At 40.5% G+C, this 25,559-nt stretch overlaps 1 protein-coding gene across 1 annotated transcript; it reads right to left on the reverse strand.

Annotated features, from left to right (window-relative positions):
• Positions 1-355: 355 nt before the first annotated feature.
• Positions 356-12,718, reverse strand: MS3_00001702 (uncharacterized protein; the record flags this gene model as incomplete). Its single annotated transcript, XM_051209171.1, has 4 exons — positions 12,335-12,718; positions 6,522-6,899; positions 1,924-2,566; positions 356-681 (listed from the first exon to the last, which is right to left on the reverse strand). Exons 1-4 carry the CDS (start codon positions 12,689-12,691, stop codon positions 356-358), a joined length of 1,704 nt encoding a protein of 567 aa, XP_051074602.1. The 5' UTR covers positions 12,692-12,718.
• Positions 12,719-25,559: the final 12,841 nt, after the last annotated feature.

Below are 25,559 nucleotides of genomic sequence, written 5' to 3' on the forward strand. Positions count from 1 at the left end.
TATAACTGTAATTTATTAGAAATTGAAAAAGAAACGAAGTTGTAGGAATGATTTATATACAGTGATTCAGAGTATATTTATGAGATATACAATTTCTATCTTAAAAATAAGCAAAGTTTTGAAGAAAAGTGTAAATATTGCTTACAAGACAAACTGAGAACAACACCTTAGCACAACATTCATTCATATTATATGACTGCTTAAAAGAAATAAAGACTTATTTTTGTGAACTCGAATAAATAGAAAAAATTTTGTTTTAACTTTATACACAATAAATTGATGAAATCATAACAATCAAACAAACTAATAACTTAAATTACAAGATAAATATGTCTACATTTATGTTTATATATATTTACATTTGCGCGCTATTCACAAAATTATCACTTGAAATTAAATGTTCCGGTAAAAAATACTCATCTGGATTCAAACCCATCGCTTTTCTTACCGTATATGGATGGATGAGATCCCCTGGACGAGCACGTTTCGTCAGCTTAATCAGCTTTTCAGTAAGTCTATGGGCGATGGACATTTCATTTGGAGTTGGTCGCAGTGTTGAGCCTAGATTTGCAGCCTGAGAAGTGTCACCAAGTCTCAAATATTGTGAGCAATAAAGTGCATTTAAATCTTGGGCAGATTCAACTAGTTCTGTACTCAATTGCTTAGCATCATCAGCAATACCTAATGGAAATCAAACAAATATTTTTCATGGTAGAAAGCGTTTATTTGGCAGTTATATATATAAACGTACACGTTACAACTCTCCTATTATCTAGAAAATAAGTACAAGACCTCGAGATGGTGGAAGAGATTGTAGCTCAGGTCGATGATTTTGATGGAGTTTCGTCCTCTGAGTTGTGTGGTAGAAGTTTGTGCTGATGATGTTCAGAAGAATAATGGAAGCTCCAAAACTAAACCAACTAGCACAGAGAACGAAACTCCACAAGTACAAGACTTCCCCTTCTATACAAAAATTATCAAGTAGTATAGTCTCACCAGCATTATGAAAGGTTTACCTGTGCCCATTATTCGACTTCTCAAGACAAAGTATGTGGAAAGGAATCAAGCATGTTATCGAGCATTTGAAATTTGAATTTCTCTTTACTCTCATATTTATCGGATTGAATATTACAGTAAATTGCTATCTGCACTGACCACATTAAGTGATGTTTATCAAAACTGCTACTTTCTATGCTTTTGTTAAGTTCTTTAAAGAATATGATCGTAGAGATGGCCCTTTCTTCGTTTGACTTTTTAGAGATTAATCTCATGCTCTAAAACACAGATGATAGTCATGTTTGGTGAATATAACGAAGAAATGAAGCTATTTCAATGACTTTACCAACATTTTCAAAATGTTTGGAAAGGGTAATCCATCTGAATGTAAAATGTTGTTTCAGGATTAATCTGTGTCAGCTTATGCTATGACCATAGGAACCTATGTAGCTGAGTGAATTGACCACTTCACTTATGGGAGTCTCCTCGGAGCTGATTTTCTCATCTCTGACGAAGCCTCGGACAAAAAGATCTTGATTGTTCCACTTTTCACCGCCTGTCACATGCGAGATATTTATCTGTAAATGTAAGTCAATATAATGCTCAGTAGTCTACTTTTGTACTTTGTGGTTATGAAAAATCCCCAATGGGAGCAAAATACATCTGTAGGTTAGCAATATTTGATTACAGACTTACTAGAAGCATAGTTTTAAGTAGAAATGGTGTATCGATTGGTTAGACTACAAACATTTATGGATCTGAGTGGTTGGGATACATGTTACGTGAGACTAGCCACCGACTAAATGCACAACGACTACTGGCGTAGGAGTGGGTTATAGGGAGGCTAAGGGTGATGACACCAATATATCAGTTCACAAGCAACTCCTTGAAATAATCGACTTTATGAAAATTAAAAATGTAACTAACTTTGTTCTTCAGACTGCGAACGTACACTTGAATCGGTGGAGTTATGATGAGTAGCCGAATCTAAGTCACATGCAGCAGGAGAGTTGTTGACATCTGTAGATGTGATACTTCTTTCATCAGAATTAACTTCTGAACACAAATCTAAGGTATCGAAAGCAGACAATTTCTCTTCCTTTTTAATAAGGTCACGTGTAAATGCATTAGCTAAACACATACTAAATACAAATTCATCAGGTACATCAGGACCAGGAATGATATCTTCTAATTCAGATGATAATTGGGCTATCGCACGTTGTTCACTTTCTGCAACCGCAAGAGAGACAGCTAACTGTTGATCCCCCATTTCCAAGACAGTTGATATTATTTCATCTGTGATCTCGAAATCATTTGCACAACTATATGAATCAAAACTATTCGACGAACAGCTGCCAAGTACAAATGGAGTACGTGCCGGTAGCCATGTGGTTCCCAATAACAATTGGTTTGACTCTGGAGTGCAATGAGAAGCCCCACTGTCGTAAACTGGGGCAAATGAGTAATAAGAGCCATAGTCTAAGTATGTGTACGGTATAATTTTATTGCGTCGATCTTCTCGGTAGCCACCATTAGGAAGTAAATACGAACCTGAATACAAGTGACCTGCCTATATAAATAAATTGCAAAAAAAAAGAACTGCCGTGGTAACTTATATATCGAGAAAGTAATTATCATCTAAAAACTATCAAGCTCATTTTGCTTACAAGGAAAACCAGTCTTGCAGGCTTGAAAAGAACCAGACAAGAAAGGCTAAATAATACCTCGAACAAAGCGTATCTAACTGATACAATATACATTTTAACTCAAGTCAGTGAACCGAAAAAAATGTGTTATACCTTTACAAGTTTTCACTGTCCCATTCAGTCTAGCAATCTATAAGCGACTGTCGATAGAAACCCGTTCATAAAATGGTCTTAAAATTATCACTATATCCACACCAATAAAACTATGAGAAGTTGCGGTCGAGTTTCCAAATACACAGTGGGTAAACTTAGTTTACCACAGTGATTAAGTAAGACCAATTAAATGCTCATACTAGGATTCTGTACATTTCTCGGAGATAAGATATATATTGACGGTATGAAATTCTCAAGTCTGAGCTACTAAAGTCTGTTGATTGATTTGACATACGGTCGGGACACTGAAAACCTTCAAGATAGTTTGGAGAACGGTTTCAGGAGGCTTGGGATATTTTTGAACTCAAATCATTAGCACCCGAAGCGCGTACAATCGAAGCTGAAAACAGGAGAGTCGATAGTGAGATGAGAGATATTAGGAACCTAAGGTATTTCAGTGTGTGCAAGGTTAGCGAATCTATAAGAACTTGTCTGAATTTGAACCGATAGTTTCACAGTAGTTGGGCGCCAAGTTAACGTAAGACATTAGGGAGGGAAATTGTATTTGTAATATCACAGGGATCGAACTTGAAATACATCTAACGTTTTTCTGGTCAACCTGGTCCAAGCTTTTTCAAGGAAATATAATCAAACATCAAGATTATCGAATATAGATAAGTACCTGGTCCTCCGACTAGCTGTAAACTAAACAGGTTATCTAATCATGTTAACAATGTTGAAAGTAAGAGTTTGCTATAGTATGAGACATTAGGTGTGAAAAGGAGAGTGTGTTAAGATAACAGTTGTGTGTATTTGTAAGTAGATCTGAAATGGGAAAAAAGTCATTGACTATAGATCGCTTCTGGACAACGATTTTTAATGAAATCAGATAATTTTATGGATGATATGAGCCAAACATGTCACAGTACTGATAAAATAAGTGTTTGTGTTATTATTTTGATCAATTTGATCGTTCATCATATATTCAGATGAACTAACTGATAAGAACAGGTGAAAGTAATCGTTATTATCCACATAAACGGTAGAATAGGTGGAGTAAAATGTAGTACGGAGTTCAGGTTTACTGAGTATTTATTAGTTGCCACGTGACCGCCCCCAAACGCCCTGGTACGGTCGAGAGTGGGGAGAGTCCGCTCTCCCTCTCGAAATGCTCTCACACGGCCACGCGTATATAGCCTCTGACAGGGAAGTCCTACTCACTGCCTTCTCGTGGCAGGGGTGTTGTTTACGAAAATGAGGATGAAAAGCGAATGTCCGGCGCTTTAACCGGATCCCAAACCAAAGCAATCGTGCACATGGGCTCCAGTATCCGGTGGGAACAAATGGCGTATGAACCAATCATTGGTCACCGGCTTCCATGGGACTGCATCTCCTCACGATGCTCCACTGCCTTGTGTATCAGACCTTCAGGTCGAAGACTCCGGGTGTGGCCCCCTAAGAAAACCACCTGCTTCGGTCTGGGCACCCGGGCAGTATCATAGTTCACACACACAAATATGGTGTGGCGCATATATATTTGGTGCCCTCTTCTACCAATATTTATGTGTTCAAATAAAATAAAATAAATGCCACGTGACCGCTAATTGTATTCCATCTCTCTTATTATTGTGTTTAGATTTGCCCATGTGTACGCTTCAGCTGTTAGTCTCTTTTGTATGAACTAATTCATTTTCGAATAATTGTATCAATAAAATTTATTGTATGACCGGACTCTGTTGAGTGCAGTAATACTATTTTATCAGTACTGTGACATGTTTGGCTCATATCATCCATAAAATTATCTGATTTCATTAAAAATCGTTGTCCAGAAGCGATCTATAGTCAATGACTTTTTTCCCATTTCAGATCTACTTACAAATACACACAACTGTTATCTTAACACACTCTCCTTTTCACACCTAATGTCTCATACTATAGCAAACTCTTACTTTCAACATTGTTAACATGATTAGATAACCTGTTTAGTTTACAGCTAGTCGGAGGACCAGGTACTTATCTATATTCGATAATCTTGATGTTTGATTATATTTCCTTGAAAAAGCTTGGACCAGGTTGACCAGAAAAACGTTAGATGTATTTCAAGTTCGATCCCTGTGATATTACAAATACAATTTTCCTTCTTAATGTTAGCGAGTGTTGTTAGTATCAGGGTGGTTGTCATTCTTTGATTATCCGTGTGTAATGAAACTTCTTGAGGGACCTGAAAAGAGAACTGAGTTGGGGTGTTGGGATAGCGACTCTACAACCCAAAGCATAAATGCTTGAAGATGGTCACAAATGACCCTTTATGATTAGTAATGGGTTAAATCTGTATTTTGAGGGCCTTATCGCCAGCAATGTAAATAAGAGAAAGGTAAGGTATGTTGTCTTTAATCTGGACTATTTCTAACTCCTTCCATAGTCGAAAGGTGGAATGGCTGTTGAAGATTATTGTCTAAGGGAAACATCTCACTGTCTTCTCACCCCCGTAGATTTGGGAGCATAACTTCACTGTTTCTCGTATTACCGCCTATTGACTTGTTCAATAGGACCTAAAGGAACGAATTTCCCAGCCTAAATACATCACCTGAGTCATCATGATATACAAACCCAACTGCCATGCCGGGGTGATAGGTACGGCAGGACAGGTTTGTCTAATATTTTATCAATGACTGTTGAAGATAAATATTCTAAACAATGAACTTGAACGAACTGGGCTGATTTCCCACTTGAACCGGCAGTTTCCCAAAGGGGCACTAATCATTCACCTCATGAAAGACTTCTTCGATTCGCTCGATTGTAAAAACATATGAATCCCTTTTACTGAAAGAAATCTACAGCAAACAAATCCTGGGAAAAACTTCATATACATATGCCAGGTTTTCATCTAATGAACATAGAATGAATGTTTATTAGGAGGGGCACCTGGGAGAAACTCTACCCACATTGACTTGCTGGAATTCTACGGCTGAGAATTCAGGCATTTTGGCTAGTTTACAAAATATTAGAAATCAATAGACAATACCAACGGTTAAAATGAAGTACTTATCTATCGATAATATGTCAAATCCACTTCAGTAAAGACACTGGTATTTACATTCACTCACGCAAAATAAGTACGAAAATACTTATCTGTTCAGCCTAAACCCAATGGTTGAGAAGTGGGTTCTGAAACCACCGGACAACCGCCACTTTACTTGTGATCACAGATATTACAAAATTACCGTAAATACTATGAAATAACATAATAGTCTGCTTAACTCGATACTTTATACTTAAAACTTAAATTTAGAAACTACGTGTAAAAGCTATATGATTATAGAACAAATCTTTTTTAACCGGCCTGACTACTCTGGTTGCCTAGTATTCTTCGGACACTACTCGACTAGTCACCGAAATCAGAACACGGTTTGGACAGGTACGTAACTGTATTCCAAAAAACCCAGGTAGTGAATCACAAGAAGGAAAACGTTAGTATATTTATAACCACCAGAAGATTCTAGATTCCTCTCCAACTATCTGCTAGCGCTGATTGGTTGAATGGCCTAATCAGAGTGCTTCCAAACTATTGTATAAATAAGGCACACAAATAAGTCTAACTCATCGATAAAAAAAAGTATTTAACCATGACTAAGATTCAAATCGATGAGCTACTCAAATTTGTAGCTATATCCCACTTTTAAATCAGAGGTAACAAAATGAAAAGCTAATAAAGTGAGTACAAACCTCGTCCCCAATACTTTGAACTCGTTCTGTTTTACTGATAATACCATTATTATCTGGATTTAAAATGTTTAAATAGGTCTCCTTAGATATAATGTCATTATTATCCGATGTTTTGACTTGCGAGTTTCTATCAACTGTCACTCCACCGTCTGGTGGACGATTTAAAATAGCGACATAATTTACATTTAATGAACTAAACCAATCAATGGTTAGATTTAGCAAACGTTGAGCTTCATTATGAGCCATTGATTCAATTTGATAATATTGAAGAGCGCTATTGAGTAGTCCAGAAACATCTTTTTGAAACTCAGACAGGCTTTTGTAATATTTCTGGAAAAGTTGCTTTTCTATGTCCAGTAATCCAAATGGACATGAAGGCTACAAGTAACGTAGGAAATAATTTGAAAAGATTTTCACATGAGTTTGAAACATTGATACATTTATGTAACTTGATGAACAGCAATAGAGAGAAAACAATTAAAACAGGTGGGAATGTAATAATATCTGCCCCGAATAAGACTAAACTAATACTACTCAAACGAAATAAATAAATTCACTAAACTAGTTGAAAATTCATCTCAATGAATTATCAGCTCGTCTACACATCCCAGCACGAATTATCAGCATGATGATTTGTCGAATTAAATAGAACTGCCCGAACGAAGTCTGTTCTGCACTACATCGTAGTCGAAACAGCTAATCAAAGGTTATAAACAATCGACTAGGTATTTTAAAAACAATACCTGTGTGCGATGAGATCACAGAGTTAACAACCTTAAGGACAGATCTAAGCAAAAGACAAGTCGGTCATTGAACTTGTGAACCTGTACTGACTTATGTCACGAAGTATACGAGTTAATATACAGATCAATCTGATGTCACGTCGGCTTAGGTTGCAACAAAGCTAGATGTAAACTCAACCAATACGATACTAATGCGTAACCGTCGGTCTCATTCGTATGGAGAAATGAAGCGTGCTTACCAATGGTTTATGAGATGTTAGAAAACAGATATTAGGTAGTACAAGCAATTATTTCCAAAAACAGTGAACGTACTACGTTTGTAGCTTTTAGTTGTTGATGTCCATAAATGCAATTTAACAGTCTCTATTCGCATACGTGTAATCGATGTAGATTGAATTGAAATGGCGTTACTTCTTGGTAGAGTTTCGTTTTCTAGGACGGATGGTTTATTCGTGAAGCTTTAGTTATTCTGTCAAACGTCAGCACAAACTGCTGGTAAAGTAAGGTATTAGAATTTCCCCACATATGGCTGACATTTTGAACTGTTGATCATGAATCCAATTAATTATTGCTGAAATTCAACCTGTTGTCTACATATTTTGCTTGGTTGCTTTAAATGGATTCGCATACCTCACTTCTACCTGAAATTTGAGCTAATGATGTTTTTCAGAAAACGTTCCACGATTAAACCATCCACTTCAGAGGACAAAACTATGCCAAAACCATTCACTCAAGGTACGAGTTTCCGCTGTCTCATTGCGCTATGCAGCAAGTTTTTAGTATATTTGGTATATGACTAGCAGTGAAGTCTAGTACGCATGTCTTGTCCTGTCGAAGTTTATTATTATTTATTTATTTGAATACATATATATTGGTACAACGGGACACCAGATACATATGCGCCACACAAGTCTCATTTGATTTTTGTGAGGGCTATGATACTGCCCGGGTGCCTAAACCGAAGCAGGCGTCCTATCAAAGGCTCGTCATCGAAAAGCTCCTCACGAGTCAGTCAGTCAGTCAGCTACAACGTAGGACCAGGCACATATGTGCATCGGTCCAGGTTGCCATACCGCATCAGCACAACAAGATGAACACCGGATTCATAGCAGTGGTTAGGTCAAAGGTAGTAATATGTAAGAGAAAGATTGCATATAGAGATATAGTACAAGAAGAAAGAATTGGTTCGTAGAAAGAAAGATATGAAGCGATTTTAATCTCTTAGTTTAAGGGAAGACAGGGAGTGTATACACCGACGCCATTGTGATCGATTCTGAGCCATGTCACCAAGAGTCTCCAACCATTGGTTACGATAGTCACGCGGACCCCAACCAAGTAGTCTGCATCTACCAACATGGCTCGGACCACAAGTTAGTGACTTCAAGCACTGATGCCACGTTTTGGTTTGGCCGCCCCTAACTTTCTTCCAACCATTTCCAAAACCGGATAGCATCGCACGTCGTGGTAATCGGTGTTCAGGCATACGTAACACTTGGCCCAACCATCTCAGTCGATGAAGATTCATAACCTCATCAACTGATTTACCATCATTCCCTAATACCCTGCGTCTAACCTCACTATTACTTACCCGGTGATCCCAGCAGACGCCAGCAATATTTCTAAGGCATCTGTGGTCAAATAATAATAGCTTACGAGTGTCTTCTACTCTTAATGGCCATGTTTCGCTGCCGTAAATTAAAACAGAACGGACTGCCGCGCAGTATACTCGTCCTTTTATTGATAGACGGATATCTCGCCTTCGCCATAGGTGACGCAAGTTGGCAAAAGCCAATCGAGCTTTTCGAATCCGTGCTGAGATTTCGTCAGACACCAACCCATTAGGACTGATCAGACTTCCAAGATAAGTGAAGTTGTCAACGCGTTCGACTACTTCACTCCCTATCCTTAGTTCAGGTGTTAACGCAGACCAGTCCTGAAGCAACAACTTGCATTTAGAGGGAGAGAAGCGCATTCCAAACATCCTGGCATTGTTGCTCAGTGCTACCAGAAGACTCTGCATTTTGTCAGCGTCTTCACCAAACAGGACTATGTCATCTGCGTATTCTAAGTCGATAAGTGGACCTCCTGGTAGGAGATCAATACCCGAGAACTCAGTCGACGAGAAAGTTATTTCCATCAGTAAATCTATGATGAAGTTAAACAAAAATGGGGAAAGTGGACAGCCTTGACGGACACCACTTGAGGTTGCAAAAGTAGATGACAGTTCGCCATAAGCCCTGACTCGACTAGTAGTGTTCGAGTAAAGAGCCTTTACAAGGTTTATGTACTTCTAAGGTACACCTTTCAATGACAGACACTGCCACAGAATCTCGCGGTCTACCGAGTCAAATGCTGCCTTTAAGTCGAGAAAGACCACCATTGTCGGACGCCGATAAGTATGCCTGTGTTCTAGAATCTGACGAATGGTGAATATGTGGTCGATGCAGCCACGACCAGGTCTAAAGCCAGCTTGGTTCTCTCGTGTTTGCAGTTCACGAGTCTTAGTTAGGCGTCTGATAATTATCGAGGCTAGTATTTTAGATATTATATTAGTTAAACTAATCCCTCTGTGGTTGTCACAGGATGATTTTGACCCTTTCTTATATATTGGGACGATAAGTGATTGTGACCAGTTAGATGGAATAACGTCTAACTCCCAGATCTTAGCTAAAATATTAGTCAACCTAATCGCTAAAATTGGACCACCATCCTTAAAGACCTCTGGAGCCAATCCATCTGGACCAGCTGCCCTTCCTCGTTTCAGATTAACTATAGCCTTTTGAACTTCAGCAAGAGTTGGGGGACCTACTTCAATGTTCCATTCACATTGTCTGGGAATGGAGGGTAGTTGTAGAGTCGCTGAAGGCCAACCGAACTGTTCTCTGAAATGTTCCGCCCATCGTTCTAAACGCCTGGACTGGGAGCAGATGAGTGTATCGTCTTTTTCCGATAAAATCTCACTTACACTTGACTTATTAATTCCAGTTTCTTTTATTAGTCTATAAAGCTGTCTTGTGTTCCCTATAGTCGCCGCCTTTTCCATCTCTTTTGCTTTCGTTGCCCACCACTGCTCACGGTCGTTTCTTAGACTTTTTCTTAACCTAGATCTGATTTGTTGTCGCTCTTCATCATGTTCAGAACCTGATGGGACGAGTTTGCGAGAATCCATCAGTGTGTTAGACTTTTAAGAAATCCACTGGTTCTTTGAAACTCTGTGGTTTAAGTCGCTAATAGATGTCACTGCTGCTTCCACAGCTGTTTGTACGTCTTTCCAAGCAACATCTGGGTCAGCCTCGTCTTCAGAACTACCTAATTGTGAACTCAGTTGTTCCTGGAACCTACTTTTGGTTCCCTCGCTACTCAGTTCGGTTCTAATGGGTCTTTTTACTGTGGCTTTTTGCGTCCATTGAGGCGCAAGCAGATGCGTGCCCGTATTAGGGCGTGGTCGGAGTCCAAGCAGGTACTCCAGAATGATCGACAATCTTGTACCGACCCTCTCCAACGATGACTGATGGCAATATGGTCTATTTGAGTCCATCGTTGGTTTGGTGCAGGCGGTCGCCACGTTAGACGATGTCTCTCCTTATGCTTAAAATTTGTGTTTGCTAAAAATAAGCGATTGTCTGAGCACAGTTGCAGCAGACGGTCACCATTATCTGTTCGCTGTGCCGGAATGCTAAAATATCCACCTAAATGCCTTTCTGTTTGGTTTAAGCTACCTATCTGAGCATTAAAGTCACCCCTACGAGTACTATGTCTGAGCGTTTAGCTTTCTGAAGAAGTTCAGAAAGCTTTCTGTAAAATTCATCTTTCACATCATCTGAGCTGCAGTCAGTGGGAGCGTAGGCAGAAACGACGAAAAGGCAACGACATGTGTCCCTATCCTTCCGAGTTTTTACGGAGCCGTTTAGCCGAACAGCACATAGACGACTGTTGACGGGGATCCACTCTAGCAGTGCTTGTTCCGCCCTCATGCTTAGTGCTATGCCTACACCTGCCAGTCCACGAGAACTGGCCATCGGGTCACCAGATACACAGAGGGTGTATCTCGTTGGCTCTCCGTTTTGCCGAGGTGAGGTCAAGTGAATGACCACACTGGAATCCTGTATGCGTGTTTCGGAGACACAGCATACATCAATGGAAAGAGACTCTAGGGTTTTAGCCAAAGGAAGCCTGTTGACCGATTTGACATAGAGTGAGTACGTTGAAAGCTCCAATGTGTAGTTTGGAGCGAGGTTTCAGTAGACCTGGGACAGAGTTTTGAGCACTAGAATCGTTGGCTATGGTGACACTTGAGGAGGAAGCCGAAGGAGGAAGTTTAGGGTTGAAAGTCGATGTAGGAGGAATAATAGGAATTAAAGAGGAAGGTTGATTATGAATACAGTGGTCTTGGGTGCTGTTAGAGGTATGAGGGCGATTATCACTTCCCGGTTGCCCACACCGTGGAAGGGTTCTTCTTCTCACGAACTACAATGACGTTCAAATAAAACAGCAGGCCAGAAAATCCATTTTTACCGCTACCTTATTCTTGAAACTAAACAGCCAATATTACGTTGTTTACTAATGACCCACAATAATTTTTTTACTCTCGATGGACTACCGCCATGAGAGCAAGTCAATGAAAAACCAAAGACAATACCACTGTGAAGCTCCGAATATAAACTTTCCGGACAGTGAATTTATCTGCTCCTGTGAATATCAATTGGCGTCCTCTTTAGAGCAAAAAAAGACTAGAACTTTAAGTTGCATTAGCAAAATCATTTAGGTTTTAGAATGACTTCAATTATCATAAAAACTATTAAGTCTAGTCAACTACTTTTCCTAAAAACCTGTACACCAGAAACACTTCCAAGCCACACCAGAAAAGAGGGGAAGCTGTGAAACGTACCATATATTACCTGCAATAGTCAAATCATGATGTTAACTAAAAGCACTACTACTTATTGAGACCGTTCTCAAAATAAAGATAGCTCTCATTTCAAACATTACCAAATGATTTCAAGCACTAAAGAAATCGACCGAAATTGACTAGTCGAACTTTTTTCCTATGAATCGAATGGAAAGACTCACTTTGAGGTGTGGTAGTGGATAAAGAAAATAGCCATTGACATCTTGTTCCTTGAGAAGGTTAAGAAGTTCGAAGCAAACATCTAGTAATAATGCCTGCCTCTGAGATTCAGTGACACAAGAACTTTCACTTAATTCAGTTGACATTTGTTCCGAAGCATACAAATTTTGGTTAGAACAGTAATTGAGAGGTATGGAACATTTCATAATAGAAACGGAATTCATATCTGTTAGTGAACTATTGACTGATTCATGCAGAGACGAATGTGGTATGAGACCTGTGGAATCAAGGAGTGACTCCAAAGTTATATGAACTTGTCCGTACTTGTTAGTAAACTGTACATGTGAAGCACCAGCCATAACTACACAGCTATTTCATAACTTGTTGCAGTCCGTAGAGTCAGTTAAAACAACAGACGAAGTAGTACAAATAGTCGCAGACGGAATAGAAAAAGCTATTATGTCTTGTTTCATTGTGCTTAGTGGAGTGCCTCAGGGTACGGTCTTGGGGCCAGTGTTATTTCTTTTGTATGTAAATGACCTTCCTCGCCTAATATCACATGGTTCAAATGGTTGTGGACGGAATAGAAGAAGCTTTCGCTTAACAGGCTTCCGTGTCTAGTAGCAGAGGATCGCCAAATCCTCCAGGCAGGAACCTAGTTATGTTAACAATAAAAGAGGAAAAATAAATTGGTAAATCATAGTATGATGCTGTCCTTGGTCCTTAAGAATAGGTCAAGTTGCATCTTCAAGGACTCCTGGGAAGTCGCTTGGACTAGCTCGGCCGGCAGCGAGTTCCAGCATTTGACAACTCTTAAGAAATAGAAGCTATGTCCACATTCCTTCTTGCTATGTTGTGTCTTCAGTTTCTGGGTGTTACCCCTTAGGTTAGTGTTCGAACCAAGCTTAAATAGGTGTTTAAGGGGATGTCCAGAAGTGTTGGGAATACTATAAGCCATTAATAGATCACCTCTAAGACGCCTATACTCTAAAGGGTTAAGGTCTAGTGATCGGAGGCACCCTTCATAAGGTTTAAATTTGGATCCCCGAACTGATTTCGTGGCTCGTCGTTGGATACGCTCCAGAGTGTCCTTATCCTTTTGGAGTGAGGGGGGGAAGTACTATGTTTCCATACTCTAAGCGGGGATGGATGAAACTATTGAAGATTATATGGAAAGTCCTTCCGTAGAATTGTCCAAAAATGAGTTTCAACGTTACCAGTGCAAGGTTTGCTCGGAAGGCATTTTTGTCACAGTAAGCGTAAGACTTTAAGTCATGGGGCACCAGGACTTCTAAATCTTTTTCTACTTGAGATACTACTAGAGAGGAGTTTCCTAAGTTATAACAGTAGTCTGCGACATGTCGCAGATGGACTACTTTACACTTTGAAGTGTTAAAAACAAGTCCATTATTATCTGCCCAACTTTGGAGTCGAGTCAGATCCACCTGAAGTGCCTGTATATCTCTCGATTGCGTATCGCTCTACAAAGAGTAACAATTCTGATGTTACCTGTTAAGGAAGATCATTTACATAAATCAAGAAGAGAAGAGGTCTAAGTGCTGAGCCCTGGGTGACCCTACTAGGACATTCCATAGCTTGAGATAAAGTGAAATTAACACTAACCCTAAAGTGTCGATTTTTCAGGTATGAAGATAGCCAATCGATTAGAGGTGGTCTGATACCTAGTCGTTTGAGTATATTGATCAGACAAAAATAGTTAACCATAACAAAAGCTTTTGAGTAATCAAGGTAAATGATACCAACCTTTCCCTTGCGATCGAGGATGCTTGTCCATCTGTCCACCGTAATCAGCAGGTTGGTTATACAAGAGCAACCCTTCCTGAAACCATACTGTTGGGGCGAGAAGAAATTTAAGGACAGTAGATAGTCGTATAAACCGTCGCATATCAGGGACTCCATGAGCTTTGAAGGTACGGAGAGAAGAGCCACCGGTCGGTAACTTGAAAGTTTGCTGCGTCGACCTCCTTTGAAAATTAGTGTGATATGAGCCAACTTCCAATTTTCCGGTAGTTTGCCTCGGCTTAGCGAGTGTGAGAACATCACGCTAAGCGGCATGGGCAGGATTGAGGCTGCTTCCTTCAGTATGGCAGAATGGACCATATCTAGGCCAGGAGAAATGTCTATTCCTAGGTGCTGCAATTTACGGAACACCAAGTCGGCGCTTAGGTTCAATTCGGAGAGTCCTATGGAATCGCAGATGAAACTGTCATCAGTAAAGTTGATGTCGGTCGGTTGAGATGTCCGAGAGTATAGTTCAGCCAAAGGGTTAGCGGCGTCGCCGTCGTTATTGGTCGGGCTGTTAAGACCCATCAGTTGGGAAACTCCAGTTTTGGCTTGACGAAGAGAGGCTGCATAACGGAATAAGCTTTTCGGACTAGAGACAAATTTATTCATAAGGTTTGTCTGGTACTGAAGCCTGTCTTCTCTTATAGCCTTCGTGCATATGTTCCTTATATGTTTATATTGCCTGTACGCTTTATTGTTGTCAGTTCGTTTGTATTCCGCTCAACAGTGCTTTTTGCGGCCTAGCAGGCGAAGGGTACGGTTCTTGATTATTGTAGGTGGCTTGAAGCTTTTGGGAACCGTTTGAGGAACTGAATGGTCTGTAGCACATAAGAGCGTGTGCAGTAAGAAGTCCCAATGAGTATCCACATCGATTTGAGGGTGAACATCCCAAACCACCTGTTGTAGATAGTCATGTAGAGCTGGGACATTCAGCCGTTTAAAATTCCAACGCAACTTATTGTTGGGATACCTTAGCTTAGTTTTGATGACAAAACTGAAGGCTATGACGGCGTGATCGCTTTTCCTCAGGGAAGCCAAGATTGAGAGGTTGTCAACTAGAAATTCTTCGTTTGTAAATACACAGTCTAAGCGCGACGGTTTCCGACTGTTTCTCCAACGAGTTGCCGACTTCACATTTTCGTATAATCCCAAATCCTCAATGAGGTTGAAGAACCGAGCTTCAGTTGAGTTTTCACCTCCACTATACGTATGTTCGGCGAAATTGATTCTAGGGAGATCGAAGTTCCCTAGAATCAGGATATGAGTGAAACCTAGACGCGTAGAGCGGGGTAGTGTTTCTAGCATACGACTGTCATACTCGATGTCGGCAGTGGGCTTCCTATATATGACTCCGACTAGGCACTTCGAAGTAGCAGACAATCTTACGGAGCACCATATGGATTCCTCAAGATTGTTAAACTCGCGATTGTGGACTTGGTGTACCTCCAAGCAAGATAGTATGTATGTGGCTGCTCCACCCCAATTCCTGTTTTTCTGTCGTTGCGAAACAAAGACATCCCAGGTATTGCTAGCTCCTGGTCCGAGAACTGAGAAGATATCCAAGATTCAGATATTCCTATCAGATGAACCTTATTAGCATTGCTAAGTTCACGTAGCTCATTCATTTTGTTTGGTAGACTCGCGGCGTTCATGTATAAGCAGTTTATGCCTTCACGTTTTTTATGATCAAGACAGTTCACGAGTGGAATGGTAAACTCCAACTTGCCCTTGTGCTTGGTCCTGGCTTCATATGGCCTGTCCGGGTGCATGTGGATTCCAGTTGACAACCGACGTCTGTAGGCACGAAATGCTTCCAGAGTTGCAGCCGCCATGTGGGAGGATGGGAAAGTTATCCTCGTTAGCCGGGGTCTAGAATCACCGTCCTTCTTGGCTAGTCTCGTCACATGTTGAGTCAGTATGTTTTCGAGCCTCAAGGACTGTTTGATGAATTTCCATTCCCTAATATCAGAGTTTGTTTGACTAGTATCCGTGTTTTCCGGTACACCTCGCACAATTATATTTCTTCCGCGGAAACACTTTTCGCGAGGTTCTTTATTGTGGTTCCATATCTAGTAACGGGAAACACTGCTGCCTTCAGGTAAGAACACATGTATTTTTAAAGAGCAAGAGAGAAATACTAGTCTCCACTCTTCAGTAATAAAAACAGGAGGTCTATCGACCTATATTAAACCTTGCAGTTTGTAACACTGTGGAGGTCCAATCTCGTTTTGAATATATCAACAGAAGGTACTAATATTACGTGTTCTGGTAGAGAATTCCAGTAATTCACTACTCGGTGCAAGAAGCGAAACGCCAGACGTAAACGATTTATTCTAGGTTTTTGAACTTTCTTCGAATGTCCTCTCAAATGATCAGTCCTAGACGGAAGTAAAAGTTAAGACATGTTAATACCAAGGTCATCGTTCAGTATACGATAAACCAATATCAGATCACCCCGTATTCCACGGTAAGATAACTGAAATGAGTTGGTGTGTCTCAGTCTGTCATCATAAGATAGGCCAGATAGGTCTTTTACCATATTAGTCCCTCGGCGTTGGACTCTTTCCAGCACATTATTTATTTATTTATTTATTATTAGAAGCTTTATTCAACATTATATTTTTGGTACAACATAGAATTCTCAGCATAAAATATTTCAACAAGTTTCCTTTTCTTATATCTTGATCGATTGTGAAGATAAATTTTGAATGATGACCAGTTAGATGTTAGGAGTTCGGTAATCCACATTTGATCAATGTTCATTCGTTTCAATGCATATTGCCAGCCATCATGATGTCGCTGGTTGTACCTTTTTGTATCCCGTATAGCGAAAGGTTGTAAACTTTTCATAAACGCGCCTGAATAGATTGTGAGCACAATAGACATAATGATGTGCTAAAGCAAACAACAAAACAGATAACTTGATGAAATATCTAGATCGGAGGAACAGGCAGCCCAGATATTAAAGCAGGCCGCCGCTTCCGCTGCTTCATACTTCAAACAAGGACTCGCTACTTGGATCCCATATTCTAAATGTGGTCGCACAAAAATCGGGTATAATACATTAAACATTTCTTCATCCAAATACTGGAAAGAACTGTGAAATATAATTGTGCGAGGTGTACCGGAAAACACGGATACTAGTCAAACAAACTCTGATATTAGGGAATGGAAATTCATCAAACAGTCCTTGAGGCTCGAAAACATACTGACTCAACATGTGACGAGACTAGCCAAGAAGGACGGTGATTCTAGACCCCGGCTAACGAGGATAACTTTCCCATCCTCCCACATGGCGGCTGCAACTCTGGAAGCATTTCGTGCCTACAGACGTCGGTTGTCAACTGGAATCCACATGCACCCGGACAGGCCATATGAAGCCAGGACCAAGCACAAGGGCAAGTTGGAGTTTACCATTCCACTCGTGAACTGTCTTGATCATAAAAAACGTGAAGGCATAAACTGCTTATACATGAACGCCGCGAGTCTACCAAACAAAATGAATGAGCTACGTGAACTTAGCAATGCTAATAAGGTTCATCTGATAGGAATATCTGAATCTTGGATATCTTCTCAGTTCTCGGACCAGGAGCTAGCAATACCTGGGATGTCTTTGTTTCGCAACGACAGAAAAACAGGAATTGGGGGTGGAGCAGCCACATACATACTATCTTGCTTGGAGGTACACCAAGTCCACAATCGCGAGTTTAACAATCTTGAGGAATCCATATGGTGCTCCGTAAGATTGTCTGCTACTTCGAAGTGCCTAGTCGGAGTCATATATAGGAAGCCCACTGCCGACATCGAGTATGACAGTCGTATGCTAGAAACACTACCCCGCTCTACGCGTCTAGGTTTCACTCATATCCTGATTCTAGGGAACTTCGATCTCCCTAGAATCAATTTCGCCGAACATACGTATAGTGGAGGTGAAAACTCAACTGAAGCTCGGTTCTTCAACCTCATTGAGGATTTGGGATTATACGAAAATGTGAAGTCGGCAACTCGTTGGAGAAACAGTCGGAAACCGTCGCGCTTAGACTGTGTATTTACAAACGAAGAATTTCTAGTTGACAACCTCTCAATCTTGGCTTCCCTGAGGAAAAGCGATCACGCCGTCATAGCCTTCAGTTTTGTCATCAAAACTAAGCTAAGGTATCCCAACAATAAGTTGCGTTGGAATTTCAAACGGTTGAATGTGTCAGCTCTACATGACTATCTACAACAGGTGGTTTGGGATGTTCACCCTCAAATCGATGTGGATACTCATTGGGACTTCTTACTGCACACGCTCTTATGTGCTACAGACCATTCAGTTCCTCAAACGGTTCCCAAAAGCTTCAAGCCACCTACAATAATCAAGAACCGTACCCTTCGCCTGCTAGGCCGCAAAAAGCACTGTTGAGCGGAATACAAACGAACTGACAACAATAAAGCGTACAGGCAATATAAACATATAAGGAACATATGCACGAAGGCTATAAGAGAAGACAGGCTTCAGTACCAGACAAACCTTATGAATAAATTTGTCTCTAGTCCGAAAAGCTTATTCCGTTATGCAGCCTCTCTTCGTCAAGCCAAAACTGGAGTTTCCCAACTGGTGGGTCTTTCGTGCCTTAAAGTAACCCACGTGCTATTGATAGAAGAAACCAGACAAGTAGTGAATAGGTCTTTATTTCGATCTTAGCGCGGTCACAGTGGAGCGTGGGATTATCTGTTCAGACAAACAATGGCTCTCAACATTCAATATAAGATAATAGGGAATATAACGCTTATACAAAACAAGGAAGTGAATGAATACTTGAACAATACTGTTTTGGCATATGCTTGGTTGTTTGGGGTCAACTCTTAACCAACCAACCTAAGCTGTTACATTAGCTTCCCCCTAGAATCGACTTCCGTAGGAACGTCGGTTCGATTAACCTAACTATCGAAAACACCTTAGTTCTATTTCTCATCCCAAGGAAAAATTATCAATTCGGTCACTGTTTGACTCACAATCAGTGACGACTGACGCTGTCAACAATAGTCCATGGATGTCTCCTCATTTACTAGCTTGTCATCTTATTTTGTAGCATGTGATCTATTCTACAACTATCGCCGACGGTTTGCTGCGTGCTTTCAAGAGAAAGTGTGAGAATGTGGAATAAGAATATCTGAGGAAGTGCCGCGAGCGGGCTACTCAACACCATGTTGGTGAGGTACGATTTTTCCGTGCTCAGACCGGCTATCAGGTGTTTACTCACCTGCCTCTTGAGTCGCCCTCAAGTAAAAAGTGAAGAAGAATCTACTTCAAAGGTAATGGTGAAAATCAAGCAAACCTGAAGAACTGCTCCACTGCCTGCATAAAATAATAAGATACAAAATGGAAATACATAAATGTAATTGATAATTGTTCGGTTCCATGTAAGTGCTTGGTCTTCAGAACGGATTGGTATTCTGGAAGAGAATAGACATAGTGTAGATATCTTGTGCACGAAAAACCATGAAAAAAATACTCTTTTGTAATGCATGTATGTAAAAGGGTGAACTTGCTAGAAGTTGGACCCTTTAACAAAATCGATCAAACGCGTGAGTTTAACAATCTTGAGGAATCCATATGGTGCTCTGTAAGATTGTCTAGTACTTCCAGGTGTCTAGTCGGAGTCATTTACAGGAAGCCAACTGCCGACACCGAGTACGATAGTCGTATGCTGGAAGGACTATCCCGCTCTATCCGTCTCGGTTTCACACACATCCTGATTCTAGGGGACTTTAATCTCCCTAGAGTCAACTTCGCGGAACACACGTACACTGGAGGCGACAACCCAATTGAAGCTCGGTTCTTCAACCTCATCGATGACTTGGGCTTATATGAAAATGTGAGGTCGGCAACTCGTTGGAGAAACAGTCAGACACCATCGCGCTTAGACTGTGTATTCACTAACGAAGAATTCCTAGTCGACAACCTCTCAATCCTGGCTCCTCTGGGAAAAAGCGATCATGCCGTCATAGCCTTCAGTTTTGTCATCAAAACTAAGCTAAGGTATCCCAACAATAAGTTGCGTTGGAATTTTAGACGGCTGAATGTCCCAGCTCTACATGACTATCTACAACAGGTGGTTTGGGATGTTCACCCTCAAATCGATGTGGATACTCATTGGGACTTCTTACTGCACACGCTCTTATGTGCTACAGACCATTCAGTTCCTCAAACGGTTCCCAAAAGCTTCAAGCCACCTACAATGATCAAGAACCGTACCCTTCGCCTGCTATGCCGCAAAAAGCACTGTTGAGCGGAATACAAACGAACTGACAACAATAAAGCGTACAGGCAATATAAACATATAAGGAACATATGCACGAAGGCTATAAGAGAAGACAGGCTTCAGTACCAGACAAACCTTATGAATAAATTTGTCTCTAGTCCGAAAAGCTTATTCCGTTATGCAGCCTCTCTTCGTCAAGCCAAAACTGGAGTTTCCCAACTGGTGGGTCTTAACAGCCCGACCAATAACGACGGCGACGCCGCTAACCCTTTGGCTGAACTATACTCTCGGACATCTCAACCGACCGACATCAACTTTACTGATGACATTCTCATCTCCAACTCCACAGGACTTTCTGAAGTGGACCTAAGCGCTGACTTGGTGTTCCGGAAATATCAGCACTTAAGACTTGACACTTCTCCTGGCCCGGATATGGTTCATCCTGCCATACTGAGGGAGGCAGCCTCAATCCTGGCAACGCCGCTTAGCGTGATGTTTTCACACTCGCTTAGCCGAGGCAAATTACCGGAAAACTGGAAGTTGGCTCACATCACACTAATTTTCAAAGGTGGTCGACGCAATGAACCTTCAAGTTATCGGCCGGTGGCTCTTCTGTCATTACCTTCAAAACTCATGGAGTCCCTGATATGCGACGGTTTAAATGACTATCTACTGTCCTTAAATTTCTTCTCACCCCAACAGCATGGTTTCAGGAAGGGTTACTCTTGTATAACCAACCTGCTGACTGCGGTGGACAGATGGACAAGCATCCTCGATTGCAAGGGAAAGGTTGATGTCATTTACCTTGATTTCTCAAAAGCTTTTGATAAGGTTAACCACTTGTGTCTTATCAACAAGCTCAAACGACTAGGTATCAAACCACCTCTAATCGATTGGCTTACTTCATACCTGAAAAATCGACACTTTAGGGTTAGGGTTAATTTCACTTTATCTCAGGCTATGGAATGTCCTAGTGGGGTCACCCAGGGCTCAGTACTAGGGCCTCTTCTCTTCTTGATCTACATAAATGATCTTCCTCAACAGGTAACGTCAGACTTACTACTTTTTGCCGACGACGTGAAACTTTGGAGAGAGATACGCAACCAAGACGATACACAGGCACTTCAGGAGGATCTGACGCGACTTCAAAGTTGGGCAGACGATAACGGACTTACCTTTAACACTTCAAAGTGTAAAGTAGTCCATCTGCGACATGTCGCAAACTTCAGTTACAACTTAGGAAACTCCTCTCTAGTAGTATCCCAAGTCGAAAAAGATTTAGGAGTCCTGGTGCCCCATGACTTAAAGTCTTACGCTTACTGTGACAAAAATGCCTTCCGAGCAAACCTTGCACTGGTGACGTTGAAGCGCATTTTTGGACAGTTCGACGGACGAACTTTCCATACAATCTTCAATAGTTTCATCCGTCCCCATTTAGAGTACGGAAACATAGTACTCCCCCCCTCACTCCATAAGGACAAGGTCACTTTGGAGCGTATCCAACGGTGAGCTACGAAATCAGTTCGAGGACTCAAATCTAAGCCTTACGAAGAACGCCTCCGTTCACTAGACCTTTACCCACTAGAATATAGGCGTCTTAGAGGTGATTTACTAATGGCTTATAGTATTCTTAACACTTCTGGACATCCTCTTAAACACCTACTTAAGCTTAGTTCGAATAATAATCTAAGGGGTAACACCCAGAAACTGGAAACACAACATAGCAAGACGGAATGTAGACACAACTTCTACTCCTTAAGAGTTGTCAAAAGCTGGAATTCGCTGCCGGCCGAGCTAGTCCAAGCGACTTCTCAGGAGTCCTTCAAGAGGCAACTTGACCTATTCTTAAGGACCAAGGACAGCATCACATTATGATTTACCAATTTCTTTTCCTTTTTTATTGTTAACATACCTAGGTTCCTGCCTGGAGGATTTGGTGATCCCCTGCTACTAGACACGGAAGCCTGTTAAGCGAAAGCTTCTTCTATTCCGTCCACAACCATTTGAACCATTTGGACCTTGAGCCTGTGATGGCCGCCTTTTACAACTAGGCTCGTAACCAAGGGTGCATCAGAATACTCCACAAAACGGATAAGAATATACGGTTAAGAAGCAAAAAAAATTGTGTAGAGTATGCGGATCAAGTACAGTTGTGTCAAATACCCTTTTCTGGTTTGATTTAGGTATGCATGATATACTGAAGCAATATTTCGTCAATTCATCCAAGTAACGAATTGGTTTGCACCTCAGAAGTGTGTAAGTCGTATTACTCATTAGTATTATGAGTGATTAATTGGTGTAAGGAAATATTGAAGTCACTTCCTCCGTGGTCTGATGTGGTTGAACGGCTGAGCACGCGGTCTAGCGTTCAGGAGGGCAGAGGTTCGAGTGCGTGTGGGGCCTGCGTTTTTGTTCACCAGACCCACCTTCAATACGATGTTTGTTGCCCGTAAGTCGCTCACACATGAAAGAAAAAATGACAAGAGGACAGATTGATATATCAAAGTGCCATATTGGAAAAGTATAGGTTCTTTGTTTACATTAATATTATTACTATAGAAAAAAAACTACAAGTTTAGTAAATTTCCATTTTACGTTATATTTAAACCAACGAATATATATATATATACATCAGTTATTGACATAAAATGTCTTTTTTATAACGCTAATGTTAAGTTCCAGGACTTTGTATGGGCCACTAATAATAATTGGTTTAACGTTAGCATAGTCGTGATATTCATATTGTCAGTTCAATGTTATGATTACTAAAAAGTTCCCTTATAAGTTGTTTAAAATTAGGTATGTGGAATCAATGCGGCTGACATAGTAACCTTACAGTAACGCACTGTACTATATCTTCACGGTTATTGATTCTTAAATGTCAGAAATTAAAAAAATCTGAATATTGCCAATAAAGATGGGTTATATGATCACACTAAAAAGCATGCTGCAGGAAAACTGGTTAAGTCATTACGTAAGTTTCCTAAACATGAAAAAAAAATGATGAGAACTTTAATAAGTACTTGACCATGGTTTAATCCAAAATGTTTTGTCTAGAAAACTACTTATTAATAGTAGTATTAATCGTATCAAGCTACTAAACATATCTTCAACCGAAAACTTTTAGAAGTAGTTCATATGGTATATATGTATAGCCAGTCTACGTGAAAAATGTATATAAATATATAAGTACAGCCAACATAGTTAATTAACCAGAAAAAGAAATTATAAAACTCGCCTGGGTTGCTTTTTGAATTCGTTGTATTTGCCAGTGTTAGTTGTATGAGTTTGATTAAAATCCTCAGCCATCGTTTCGGAATACCTAGCTTATGTGTCCAGTATTTTTTTAAAAAATATTTAACATAACACGTATATATCAAAGGTAAAAGGTCTGGGGAGTTGTCGGTGAGGCGGAATGAGGAAAAAAAATTATTTTTAAGTAGATGCAGGGTGTGATTAGCTGCGTGGTTAGATTTTATCCTGCAGCCGAAACTGTCAACATCCTTGACTGACTAATTGGATGTGCCCAGCGAACCGTTTTAGTCATTTGTAAAGATTTATTATCTTTACATTTCGATTCCGTAATGGATTTGTCAGTTAAACGATCTAACAACACGTATGGTGGTTCATGATCTAGATAAGCCGGCTTTAGCCTATCAATACTTACTGTGTCGATGTTTCCATGTTTTTCTATCACGAAATATTTAGATTTTCTTGAGACGACTTTGAAAGGACCTTCAAATGGAGGACTGAGTGGTGCTTTTATTTTGTCACATCTTATCCAGACGTGCGTGCAATTGCTTAGGTCTTTAGGTATATATACGGCGCGCGATTGTTCACGAGTATGAATCGGCTTAATTTTAGACATGTGGTCCCGTAGTTGATCTACATAATTTTCTAAATTAAGTTTTTGACTGTTAGTATTAGGGCTAATAAATTTACCTGGTAGTCTCAGAGTGGTTCCGAAAACCAGTTCCGCAGCTGAACACTGTGCGTCAGTTTTGACAGATGTTCGTATTCCCAACATAACTAACGGTAGGAATTCTGTCCACTGATTGGGGTTTGAGTGAGATATAAGGGCGGTTTTTAGCTGACGGTGAAAACGTTCTACCATCCCATTAGCCTGAGGATGATATGCAGTGCAGCGTATCCTATTGGAGCCTAGAAGTTTAGCCAAGTTATTAAATAGTTCGGATTCGAATTGCGCTCCTCTATCCGTCGTTATTGTTATGGGTGTACCAAAAATGGTTACCCAGTTCTGCATGAAGACTTTGGCTACTGTTTCCGCTGTGATGTCCGCTATCGGGATGGCTATAGGGAATCTGGTAAATCGATCTATGCATGTAAAAAGATAATTGAAACCGTTTGAACGTGGTAAAGGACCTACCAAGTCGATATGCACATGGGCAAAACGTGCATCTGGTTGCGAGAAAACACCTATGGGTGAATTTGTGTGACGATTAATCTTTAATTGTTGACATGCTGAACACTCTCTAACCCATTTGTGTACATCCTTCTGTAAATTCGGCCATATATATCTGGCATTGATTAGTTTTGTTGAAGCTTTCGCGCCAGGATGAGACAAAGAATGAAAGTTATTATATATCAACTTTCGCATATTTTTGGGAACGTAAGGTCGCGGCATTGCCTTGGTCGTGTCACAATAAATTAGAATACCATCGATAGGTGATGGGAATTGTTTTAAAATAAGACTTGAATTGTTTGTTTTAAGTAGGTTTTGTAATTCTAGGTCTTGCTCTTGTTCGTGTCTTAACGTCTCGAAGTTTACTGTAGACTGCTGTAGCACGTTCATTTCTAGTCTGGATAAAGCATCTGCCGCCTGATTGTCCTGACCTTTGACATATCGGATATCGCTTGTGAACTGTGATATATAGTCAAGGTGTCGGACTTCTCGAGGTGAGTATTTATCGGCTCTCGCTTTTAATGCATTCGTCAGTGGTTTGTGATCCGTAAAGACTATAAATTCCCTACCTTCTAACATGTGTCGGAAGTGTTTAATGGTCAGGTAGATTGCAAGAAGTTCTCGCCCGAAGGTAGAATACCTTGTTTCGGCTGGAGCGAGTCTTTTCGAGAAGAAACCAATTGGTTTCCAGGCGTTTTTAACCAGTTGGTTAAGGGTACCGCCTACTGCTTTATCTGAAGCATCCACCAT

Source organism: Schistosoma haematobium, chromosome 1, assembly GCF_000699445.3.
Source record: "Schistosoma haematobium chromosome 1, whole genome shotgun sequence".
Classification (NCBI taxonomy): Eukaryota; Metazoa; Platyhelminthes; class Trematoda; order Strigeidida; family Schistosomatidae; genus Schistosoma; species Schistosoma haematobium.